Consider the following 12,485-nt stretch of genomic DNA (forward strand, 5'->3'; position numbering starts at 1 on the left):
AAGGAATAGATTTGCTTTCTCAGCATTTTGTTTCTTTCCCTCAGTTCTAGCTTGCTTCCATCATCAGGCAGTTCTGCTACTTGAGGGAATTGTGCGATTGCACAGGGAAATCAATATTAAGTGCCAATTCTTGCTGTTTAACGATGCTGCTGTGGTGAGGCAACAGCTGCATCAGCTAGATCAGTTCTTTGATAGGGTTTATTGTCTGGCTGCATGAACAGTAGCATTGGCAAAAATAAAGCTGCAGGTTTTTATGTCTGGGAGGGTGGGAGCTGCCCAAATAATTTTAGAAGCCATTTAAGAAGCACTGCTGCCAAAAATGCAGCCTCAGTCAGATTGATTTTGCTTACTCTCCATCTCCTTTAACCTCTGCCCTCCCTGCCTCCAGTCATCCTCTGTCTGCCATAAGAAACAAGGCATGAGTCCTAAGATGAGAGAACAAGATCCTAGGGATAAGTGTTGCTACATGAATCACTTGTACCCCTAGGTCATGTCCTGGGCATGTCTTGAAATAACAGCCTTATGGGAAAGGTGGGCATGAGTTCTCCAGCCCTGGCTTTGGGCACTGGTTTCCATTTCTTGTCCATCAAATTCCCATCCTCCTTGCCCATCCTCATGGTTCCTCTTCTTGCTCTATTTGCCATCTACACCCTTTTCAAACAAATTGCTCTGGGGAGAGGGGCTGTGTACAGCCTCTTTGCAGAGATAATATCTTTATCTCAAAATGTACTCAGCAAGGAAAGACTCTTCCATTTGTAGTTGCTCTGCTTTCAGTGGATACTGGGCAGTTGCAAATGGAGGGTATTTGCAAGGCTTCTTTAACTCAGCCACCTTTGGGCAGGTTGTCACACAGGTGGAAAAAAAACATGCTGATGTGTCGAAGTTGTCATCTAAAAGGACTCCTTTCTCAGGCACACTTGAAGTCCCTCTTCCAGAACTGAAGAAGCCAGGCTGCGTCAGATAAAAGGACCAGAATGGAATTAAATGTAGGAAGAAAATAGATATTTTTGCCACCTTGACTCTTGAAAGCACCTGATCTACTATGGTTGACCCCCCCACACCACCTCATCCTAATGAACAATTGCACCTTCTCTTACCTTATGTTCTAAGGACTGCTCTGGCAAATTTTTGTAAGGAAGCAAATATGAGTTACTACAATAGGAATATTTTCTTTGCATTAGTATGAAATGGAGACTTCAACTTTCAGAATTAATAATCTCATTAACTATTAGTTTGTCCTAGTTACAGGTGCACATTTTGGTCAGTTGTTACATTTAGTGCTACAAATGTGATGTTTGATCATCACCAGACTAGAGTTCAACATTCTATTAGGGTGTGAATTTTTGTTAGATCTGCTTAAACTTGCACATAGTTTGTGTAGTGTTCTTCTGGATCCGACTTCTTCAATACGAACCTCAGGATGCCTGTATTGCTTATGGAGTTCAGCCTGCATGTTTCAGAATGTCTGAACTTTAAATAAAAATATTTTTCTCCTGTGTGCTCCTGATAACATTTGGGAGGAGATACAGAGCATATTGGAAGACGTTTTTTATTTTATTGTCATGAACAGCAAACCTATATGATACTGATTTATCTGAGACTTCATTTTGCATTTTGCAACTTGGTCAGCAACTCATAAATGTTCAGAGGATTCCTGGAAGTGTTCAAGTCCACATTGGATGAGGCTTTGAGCAACCTGGTCTAGTGGAACCCCTACCCCCAGGGGTTGGAACTAGATAATCTATAAGGTCCCTCCAACTCTGATTTTGGTGTGTTTTTCTATAGGAAAAGTAATTTAAGTCTATAGTGAAGGAATTGGAGCCCATAGGCATTTAATTACATTGTGTGCAGTGATCTCTCCTGTTTTCATTGTTCTCAGTGAAGAAAAGACTGCACACAGCAGGCTTTGTAATGTTTTATTCAGACCTGAGTTTACACTTGTAGCCAGTGTTCAAGAAAGCCAAGTGCTGCACACATTTGTCATGTTAAACACAAAGGAATGTTGCATGCTTCCATTTAACAAAAGGTTGTATTTTTAATGAATCATGTTAATTACAAGTATTCCAAAGAAGATGGTTCAGGTTATACCATTAAGTTTTACCTGAACAACTTTTAGGTAAAAATTCAGTGAGGCATATGTTCTTATCCTGTGACATATATCATCTTATTATTTAAAATACTGTAAATCAAATTAGTATAATTTAAGAGTAATTGATGGGGTTTATGTATTTTTATAGGTAATCAGTAGACCAGTGGTAACTGCATATATCAGCAAATCCTGATAGGGCAGAAGTACTTAGTTTAGATTCTTTTTTTTTTTTATCCCCATGGAGAAATTAAGCATGTAATAAGGTCCTGCTTCTTAAATTGAATCTGTTTTTCTAGTAGTTGGAATTTAATCCACGCCTATATTGTTTCTCTTGCTTCTTCTCTCATCCCCCAGATATATGTGCATGTTCTGTGGGGATTAGGATTCATCCAGGCAGTGTACCGTTTCTTGAATTTAAAGATTGGATTAAATATTTTTAAAATAATGACCAACTTTGGTGAGAAACACATCTCAAAGGTTTAACAGAAGCAGCTGGAAAGATGCAGGACCTTTTCCATCTGACAATGACATCAGTAGCCTTATAAAGCAAAGAATGAAGAACAGCATTTGTGGTTATGGCTGATTGTCCTGCTCAGTGGGATCTTTCCCATCTGAGATGCCCAGACTCCCCTTCAGTTCCTTTCTTCTCACAGTGGTGCCAGTTCTGGGCTGGCTTTCTCTGTAGGAGGTTTCTGTGAAGTAGGTGATGCTCATCGGGAGTTTGAATAATTCTGATACTCATAACATTTAGTGCCTAGCTGTCTTACACCTCTTCTTGTTTTATTACTAAGAATGTGAGACATGACCTTTTAGTAGTTTGGCAGCACAGAGTGTAGTTTTATCTGGTTTTGTAAAAAGATTATCAAAAATGAAGCTTGACAAACACACTCACATGAAGACTTGAGAACATACTTTGTATGTAGAGTATGTAAGAAGCTTACTCTGGATCTGGGAAGTATGCTTGTAAACATACATTATGCCTTTTTTTTGGTTTTGTTTTGACCTTTACAGAGCCAACAGTGCGGGCAGAACTGATGGAACAGGTGCCTCACATTGCTATGTTCTGTCAAGAAAACAGACCTTCAATCCCTTATGCTTTTTCCAAATACTTACTGCCTATTGTGGTGCGATATCTCGCAGACCAGAATAACCAGGTACGTTTCTTGTAGGGGTAGTTTACTAGCTGGTGAAATACTGTTGTGATATGAAGTTACTTAAATTTAGTATCATACAGGTGTGTTACATTTTCGGATATAAGGATTTGGAATGGACATGAAATACATGGTACTATGAATTTATTTAAAGAAAAACTTTTAAAGAAAATTACATAACAGTTTTTTTACATTTAATGTAATCTATACTGACTTGGGGCCTTTCATCAGGTATTGTATTCATATGGACAAAATCAGTCATTTAGACAAACTTACGTAATTTAAATTCTGGCAAAAAGGAACAGTAGTAATAAAAAACTGAGTCCTTTGTATAATTCAGTTTTTTAACACCATAGTGTACCTTCAGTTATTTGTATATCAATCCAATAAAAGTTTTGGATTGAACTCATGTGGTTTGTTTCTCTGCATGTATAAGTTAGCTTGTCCAAAGCCTTCTTGAGGCTTCTTCAGTCATTTCAGACTAGATTAATGCTAGTTGATACATTATTTTCAGTATTTTAGGCCTCTTTAACTATGAAAAGTTTGTCACATTTTTCCTTGCCCTTTTCAAACTTTTCATAGTTAAAAAGAACTACCCAAACCTGTTTTTCTTAGTAGTTGTTTTGCTAATTCATGCATAATACAACAACCCTACTTTTGTTTGATGTTCTCCCGCTAGAAGATTCAATGATTCTTTTCATTGTTTTAACCTCAGTTAAATAGTTCATTGGGCTGCAGATCTCTGAAACAAAGAGCTCAAAGGTCTTTCCAAAATTACTGCATTGCAGTATATGTAGTCTCCTGCTGTATGTAGTGTTTTCTCTTCTGATGAAATTATTCCTTTTAGAGGCAGGGGTTAGCCAGCTATGAAGTCACTAATAGGTATCTTATTTTTGTACAATTTTTTTTAAAATGGGACTAAGCAAAATTGTGTCTCAGAATTTAAAAGCATTGGAAATAAATATAGTTTTTCCTTGCCAGCCTATTTCTTGTTAATCTCAGAAAAAGAGGATTTGTTTAATAAAATTCATATACTTCCCAAAACACAGGACAGCAAACGTGAAGTGCTTGCAAAAGTACTTGTGGAGCACTTGTCCTCTCACTGTGTGCAGTTAGTACTGCTGTGTGTTGGTATATAAGTACAGCTTCCAAAATACAGGACACATATATTTCAACAAATAAAACTCTCTTAGAATTGCTTGGTTCAATTTTTTGTGTTTTTATGACAGGTAAGAAAAACAAGCCAGGCAGCACTGTTAGTGCTGTTGGAGCAAGAACTCATCGAGAGATACGATGTGGAGACCAAAGTGTGCCCTGTGCTGATAGATCTAACAGCCCCCGACAGCAACGATGATGTGAAGACAGAAGCTGTGGCTGTAAGTAACAGCAGTGCCAAATCACACAGCCAAAAGCGTGCCTGAATGTTTGATAGTGCAGTGGTGGTGGTGTGTTTCCAGGTTGCACAGCCATTGCTAAAAGGAAAATGTTACTTTCCCCTCTCAATAACAAATCTGTAACAACTGTGCTGTGTCAGTACTGTACACTCTGGTCAAGTTAAGATTTAAATTCAATAGCTTATATATGCTGTAAAAAAAACAACCCAGCTGGATGAGACAGTGCAGGGGATTAATTTTATTGACTTCTAAAGCATCTGCTGCGTTGGCGTTTTAATTTTTTGAAGGTTTATCTGTTTATTTTATGGAAGTTTAAATTGCCTGTGTGGAAAATTTCCATCAGTTCAAAAGCTTTAATGCCTCAGTTCTGTTGCTCCTTACTGTATGTCTGTTCTCTTTATTGATTTTGTTGTGTTTTATTGGGCAAAGTAATAAGGATCTGAGTTGATTAACTCATGGTTGGTTGGTTGGTGGAGTTTTTTTTGCATTAGACACAACCTTCATAATTAAAATGTATGTGTTGAATTAAAATAGTAAGCAGATTAGTTAATTTATAATGGAGAAATGGCAGGTGTATGCCCTTTTGTTTCTTTTGGGTTTTTTTGCAATTGATGCTTTCTGCTGGGTGAATTTTTTTTCTTTTCTTTTTGCTTGAGAGAGACCTCATTTAATATTTTACTTCCCTACAGTGGCTGGACAAATAAACAGTAAAAAGGCTCCAGCACTGTTGCATTTGGCACCAAATTTCTAGTGCTTCTTGATGAAGCTTACAATTACATAAGGGAATAAAGTATAAGCAGATTAGTTTCATTTGTCTTCATGGTTTTTAAAGTGCTGAAACTTGACAGAAATTTCTGTACCTCATCAACCTCCTAGAGGTTAGAAAAGCCATCATTTGTTATTACAGGGGAATGAATGTAAGTAGTTCTACTGACATGATTGGGAAAAGTAAACATAAAATTCTTTTTAATTTTTAATTTTTTTTTTTTAATGTTTCAGTACAAGTTAGAATGAAAGAGCAGTTAGAGGGAAGAGTTGTTTTTTGGTGCGATACGTTTCTTTGGGCATTTTATGTTTGGGAGTTGCATATATGCAGTGTAGTGTTGTAATTAATTTTAAACCATGCAGGACTCAGAAGTCTCTTAAGCATATTAATTGTCAATAATTTTCTGTTACTTGTACATATATATGTTTCATATTGAAATAGTAAAAGAATCATACTTTTTTTTTTTTTTTAAGAGGACTGTTGGGTAACGTAGGAGAATAATTTCTAGGAGTCTCCAGTCTGTCCAGTTATCTTTGTTAGCTGGGAATTTGATTCAGTTTATTGGAAGATCAATGCCATCTTCTACACCTGTATTGTGTCATGACAAGGAAATGGGAAACAAAGTTCTTTGCAAAAGTGGCCAAACCTTTTCAATTCAAATGCAATTTTGTTGTCAGTATTTTTTCCAGTTTTCAGTAAAACTATGTTCATTAGAATGAAGAGGAGATGTAAAAAGCCTCTGCTTAGCTGACACAGAATGGTGCATTGTGCAGGCATCTCTGATTAGTGTCTGTCTTGTCATTAGATTATGTGCAAAATGGCCTCCATGGTTGGGAAGGACATCACGGAAAGACTTGTGCTTCCCAGGTTCTGCGAGATGTGCTGTGACTGCAGGATGTTTCATGTTCGTAAGGTAGGAATTAGGAGCATCTGGTCTGGATGGTCTGTGAAAAATGGGTCATATGCTTGGAACTTGCATGTGACTGAGAAACTTTCCTGGCAGATCTCATTTGTGAAATGTATAAGTGAAAGCTGTGGGTGGGTTTGTAGCTCTCATTTCCACAGATTTTAATATTTGATACCGAGATTTTTTTCCAGAATCACTACCCTCATTACTAGAAACAAAGAAAGAATCTGTTTGTTCTTATGCTGCAGATAGCTGCAGTGCAGGGTATATGTCCTTATGGTTGTGTTGGTAGCCGGGAAAACATGAACCAACTGTGGCTGATACAGCATCAGCCACCTGAGCTCATATCTGTATGGATAGATGGAATTAAAGATGCTCATGTTCATTAAAGATGAAGTAAAGCAGTATTCCATCATGATATTTAGATGTGGAGGCTGTGCTTTGGTCTCATCCTGCCATTGAATAGCTTATTTCCCTTGATAGCTGCATGTGTTCTTTAATTGACAGCACTTCAAATACATTTTATCCTCTTTCCTTTTCATTTAAGTTCTGAGATTTTCTATGATTAAAAAAGGCTGACAAATTTTGAAGGAAAAAAAATTAAAAACCATAGAAAGCGATGGAATGAGAAAGTAGTTCAATGAGTTTGCACCAAAACACATTTTTCTGATTTTAAAAGTTGTATTTTTTTTCCTTGAATTTTGCTGAATTAAAACTGTGGTCTTAATTTTTATTTCTTGCATTCTGTCTGGAAGGTATGTGCAGCCAATTTTGGAGATATCTGCAGTGTGGTTGGACAGCAAGCCACTGAAGAAATGCTGGTAAGCCATTTCTTAAAGGGTTTTTCTTTTTCTTAATACAATTCAGGAGTGGAGCCAGACAAGCTACAGAAGAAGGGCAGTTGATGAGAGATTGGAGACACAGGGGGAGTGTGGCAGGGGGATAAAGTGCTGGGAGTGGTGAGGCTTATGTATTGATTTAACCTCTTCAAGTCAGTTTTCCTACCTCAAAGAGCCTCCTGGAAAGGAGGGAAAGAAAAAGAAAGGTAAAAGAAATAAGTGAGTCTTGGAAATTAAAAATGAAATAAAGGGAAGAGAGACTAAATCAAAATGGAAAAGCAGAGAACTAGATGGTGCAGTGAGAAGAGGATACTTAACTGTGCCCACATTCCCATGGTGGGTCCAGGGAGCTAGTGGATGTTGATAGATATGGAGACATGACAAGGCTAGGGAGCAGAAATCAGCTTGGCAGTCTCTGGGATCCCTCTTCAAGCTTTCTCCTCTTGGCAGTGTGGACAGTGAGCTTGTTGAGGGCCAGCAAAGGCTGATGAATCAATGCCCTAAATTAGCGAGGGAATTACATGGACAGTGTAAATGCAGATGTGACTTCAGCCAGAGGCTCTGCAGATTTTTGCAGTTGTGGTGTTGGGACAGCTAGGCCTATTGTGGCTCTCAGGCCATTTCTTATGCTCTTAAAGCATTTGCTACATTTTTCTCTAGCTGTTGAGTGATTCAAGTCATTTGGTAGTGAAGTTTAGTTGTGTGGATTTGCATCCCATATGCTTCTTGATTTGGGATGTAAATTGATTTCTCTCACACCAACTGCCTTTTTAGTGATTAGCGTAATGAATTTGGATTAAAACTTTGTAGAGGGTGCAATTAGACTACTATGAAATAAAAAGTGATGATTATTTCATTCGAAAGCAATAACGTGTGGCTGGACAGCTGGGGTTCTCTTTCTATAACAGAAAATGGCATTTTTTGCTCTTTTTGGATTATTGTTAGAAAAAAGGAGAATGTAAAAAAGCTGAATGATAAAGCTTCATTTTCTGACCTAAAAGCTTTTTTTGATTGGAGGCAAAGTCCAGAAAACTTGGCTGCAGAGAATATGAACATCAATAACTGTGAACAAGGCTGTAGGAACAGCCATGGGATTACTCGTATTTTGTCACTGTGCCTGTTGCAAGCCAAGGCAGCTGTGCATGTCTGTGCCTCACCTGCACTGTCCACCCTTACCATTAATGTTTCCAAAAAGCTCAAGCACCCAAGCACCTTCAAAATGCTTCAGTTTTATTAGTAAAACCACTGTTCTGCTCAAACATGTTTTCTCTTGAGCAAATGCAGTCTTTCTCTCATTCCCCTGTTCCTCTTTGCAGTTCATGTCCTGCTTTGTAAGATAGAGGGTGGCAGAGGTTGATAAATCTAACAATGAAAAGTGTAGGTAGAAAAGGAAGTTTTTCTTTCTGAAGTTGCTGTTCCTTTGCATTTCAGTAAGAATCTTACAGAATATCCCAGGTGGTCTCTGATAGGTAAAATGTTAATCATAGAATCAAAAAATCTTAAGGTTTGGAATAGACCTTAAAAATCATCTAGTTCCAACCTCCTCCTATCATGGACAGAGATGCCTTCCATTAGATCAGGTTATTCAAGGCCTTATCCACCTGCCTTTGAACACTTCCCAGCTTGGGGTATCCACAGTCTACTTGAGCAATGTGTTCCAGTGCCTCACCACCCTTGCAGTAAAGAATGGCTTCCTAATAATGCACCAGTATTTTTTTCTTGTCCCTGCTTTAAAAGAATGGTGTAGACATGAGGTCTTGTCTTACGATAGACTTGTTGATCTTGGGGGTATTTTGAAGTTGGGCTTTTTGAGGGTGTTTTTGGGGTATAGATCAGGTTTAAGAGTTAGTACTTTCTTGCTATTCTTCAGACAGGTGAATTTTCCTTATCTGTATCCATAAGTAATACGAAAGCAGCAGATTAAAAGCATGGTGCTACTGAATGTGTCTTCTTTGTCTTGCAAATGTTAAACTGTGCATCTGAGTATGAAGGTGGACAACCAGGTGAAGAAAATGAAAATGAAAAGAGAACTTGTTTTGAAACAAGTGCTGCCTATTAAGACTTGCAAACTCACTATATTCCTAACAGCTGCCGAGGTTTTTCCAGCTCTGCTCTGATAACGTGTGGGGAGTTAGGAAAGCCTGTGCTGAGTGCTTCATGGCAGTTTCCTGTGCAACGTCACAGGAAATCCGGAGGACAAAATTGTCAACTCTTTTTATTAATTTGATTAGTGATCCTTCACGATGGGTAAGAATTGCTTTTTTTTTTTTTTTTTTTTTTTTTTAATGTAGAACTTCTCATGGGTGTAGATAATCTAATTTATTTCATGCACCTCAAGCAAGATTATTCTTAGACTGGTTAGTTCATTGATGGGTGTAAAGAGTCCCTCACATTTTCACTGCAGCATATAAGAAAAACTCTGTCAGTGGTGTAGCTTTTTTTAGCTACAGAATTGTCTGTGACTTAACATTACTGAGAATCTTTAACAAAACTGGAAAATTAATTACAATATACTTGTACTTCTTCAGGTTCCCTACCACCATGTCGTTTTTTGGGGGAGGGGGTGGTGGTGGAGTTTGTGATTGGTTTGGAGGTTGATTTGTTTTGGGTTTTGTGGGTGTTTTGATGGTGGTGGTGGTGAGTTTTTTATTAATTAAATTTTTATTGTTTCATAGGTGATGAGTTTTTATTTTCGGGGTTTTTTACAGGGGGTTGGGTGGGATTTTTGTTGTTGTTGTTTGCGGGGGGGGTTGGGTTGGTTTTTTTGTTTGTTTGGGGTTTTTTATTTTGAAGATTTACTCTTGAAGATTTACTCTTAAATCTTAAGTTTGTTACTGAGCACACTACTTCCAAGAGCCAAGGATCATCTGCCCAGAAGCATGTGCTTGTGGATCTTGGAAAGTCATGCAAGTTGTAGCCCAGCAGAATTAATCAAATAACAAAAATTGAGATAGAGAATTGTTGAGAAGAGGTGAATAAATACTAGGAGAAAGGAGGAGCAAATGCACAGCATAACCAAATAGGAAAGGGAAAGAAATATAATGCTTATCAGTCAAATTTCTGAAAGTGAAATATCTGTTTTCTTTAAGTGAATTTTTTCCTTTCAAGTTGTTAGAATTCTGACCTGAGCTCTCAAATTTACCTGCTTCTATTATCTAAACAGATTCTTCCTCCTTGGGTTGTAGGGAAGAAGCCTTTCATTTTGGTTACCTGTGATTTAACTGGTTTCACCCTGCTTTTTCTTTTTTCTTAACTTTTTTTTTTTAACTTGGCACTCTATACATCTGATTCTTTCCAGACAAAAGCCTCTGCTCTTGATTACTTAGTAGACTTATGACCCTTTCAATTCTTAGTAGTAGGCATTTTTTGTTTTATAGGACTGCAAGATTTATACATGTAATTTTGTTTTTTCACCTTGGACCCTTTCCACTAGGTTCGCCAAGCAGCTTTTCAGTCTCTGGGGCCTTTCATATCAACTTTTGCTAATCCATCCAGCAGTGGCCAGTACTTTAAAGAAGAAGATGGTAAAAACCCGGAAGATGGTGGTTCTGTGCAGGAAAACAGGTAAATTTGCTAAATCTACAAGTCGTTTTTGCCTCTTTTTTCTTCTGCATGAAGTGCACATTAGGAAAACTAACTTTTCCTGGATAAATTGAATATTTGGTAAATGGAAGGATCTGGATCTTCTCATCTTCATAGACCAGAATTAGGATGTATATGTTCTGTGGTGAGATGACTGACTTGATAGACAAGGAAGAGCAGTGTATACCAGGTACCTGGATTTTAGGAAGGCTATTGACATGGTCTCCTGTAAAATCCTTGTGGAGAAGCTGCTGAAGTTCGGGTCAGATGAGGAGATAGTGAGGTGGGCTGAGGATTGCCTGCCTGGCTGGGCCCACAGTCAGCTGCCTGTAGTTGAAGGTCACTAATTGATGGTGTATGAGAGGGGTCAGTGTGGGGTCCAGTCCTATTTAACATCCTCTTTAGCCATCTGAATGGTGGAGCAGGATGTAGCCTCAGCAGGTCTGCTGATGACACAAAACTGGGAGGAGTGGCTGCTTCACCCACACAGTCATGCTGCCATCCAGAGGGAGACCTGGACACGCTGGAGAGAGTGCAGTGAAGGGCTACAAAATGACAGTGTAGCTTCTCTCCTGTCTGGAGAGTCTGAGAGAGATGGGACTTCAGCCTGGAGAAGAGAAGAGAGGGCTCACTGGGAGGGTGTTACCAATGTTGATACATACCTGAGGGGAGAGTGAAAAGAGGATGAAGCTGGACCCTCTTCAGTGATGCCCAGAGTGATGTCCTAGGGACAGGACCAGAATCAATGGCCACAATCCCAAACATAGGAGGTCCCCTCTGAACATCAAAACCCACTTTTTTTTACTGTGAGGATGACTGAGCACTGGCAAAGGTTGTCCATGAAGACTGTGGAATATCCATCCTCTGAAATACTCCGAACCTGTCTGGACACAAGTCCTTGGCAACTGGTTCTAGATGTCCCTGCTTGAACAAGGAGGTTGGCTCAGGTGGCTTCTAGAGGTCCCTTCCAACCTTGACCCTGCTGTGATTCTGTGATTTCATTTTTTATGGTGTAAGTTAATTTACTTTGACAAATAGCAAGTTGATAGCACGTGTGTGAATTTTCAAGAGCATAACAAGTCTGTTTTGGTTTTTTAATGTCCATTTTCTTTGCCACTCAACAGTGAACAAATCAGGACCACAGAAGATGTCACAACGGATGAAGAGCTCAACAGGACAGAGGATCTGTCTTCACATAGTGATGACAGTGATGATTTTGCAACAAAACTTGAAAATGTCATAGAAGATCAAAATACAGTGTCAAATAACTCCAAGAGGGAAAGTGATTTCCAGACTGAATCATCCTTCCATTGCACTTTGCCTTCAGAATCTTGTGGGGAAATGGCGGATGAGAATGAGCAAAGTTGTCATTGCTGTACAACAGATCTGCAAGAGGCTGGGCTGAATTCACAAGAAACTTCTCTTTTAGAGCAGGAATTATACAACTCTTTCCATTTCTGGAGGACTCCACTTCCTGAAATAGATATTGACTTTGAGCTTCAGCAGGTTTGTGATATAAAACTCGATAGAGAAATTCAGGAACTCACTATGCCTGTGTCTCCAAGCATTCCTATGGCAACGAGGAAAGAATTAGAAGAAATGATAGAAAATTTGGAACCCCATATAGATGATCCAGATGTTAAAGGTATGGTAAAGATACTGAAGCATTTTTAGTGTTTGGAGATATGCATTTGTTGCTTCAGCAGTTTAGGCTTTAACCTCTTAGCTGTTTTAAAAGTCAGAAGTACTGTTTTACT

At 38.6% G+C, this 12,485-nt stretch overlaps 1 protein-coding gene across 4 annotated transcripts in view; it reads left to right on the forward strand.

Annotated features, from left to right (window-relative positions):
- Window positions 1–12,485, forward strand: part of PPP4R1 (protein phosphatase 4 regulatory subunit 1) — a 63,820-nt gene that overhangs the window by 32,261 nt on the left and 19,074 nt on the right. For all 4 annotated transcript variants that reach the window (XM_083881073.1, XM_083881074.1, XM_083881075.1 and 1 more), the window contains 7 exons: window positions 3,101–3,243; window positions 4,470–4,616; window positions 6,206–6,313; window positions 7,063–7,128; window positions 9,235–9,393; window positions 10,580–10,710; window positions 11,853–12,373. In XM_083881073.1, coding sequence (XP_083737199.1) covers window positions 3,101–3,243; window positions 4,470–4,616; window positions 6,206–6,313; window positions 7,063–7,128; window positions 9,235–9,393; window positions 10,580–10,710; window positions 11,853–12,373 — 1,275 coding nt within the window. The remainder of the gene's footprint in view (window positions 1–3,100; window positions 3,244–4,469; window positions 4,617–6,205; window positions 6,314–7,062; window positions 7,129–9,234; window positions 9,394–10,579; window positions 10,711–11,852; window positions 12,374–12,485) is intronic.

The sequence above is a fragment of the Zosterops lateralis genome (genome assembly GCF_965231275.1).
Source record: "Zosterops lateralis genome assembly, chromosome: 1".
Taxonomy (NCBI): Eukaryota; Metazoa; Chordata; class Aves; order Passeriformes; family Zosteropidae; genus Zosterops; species Zosterops lateralis.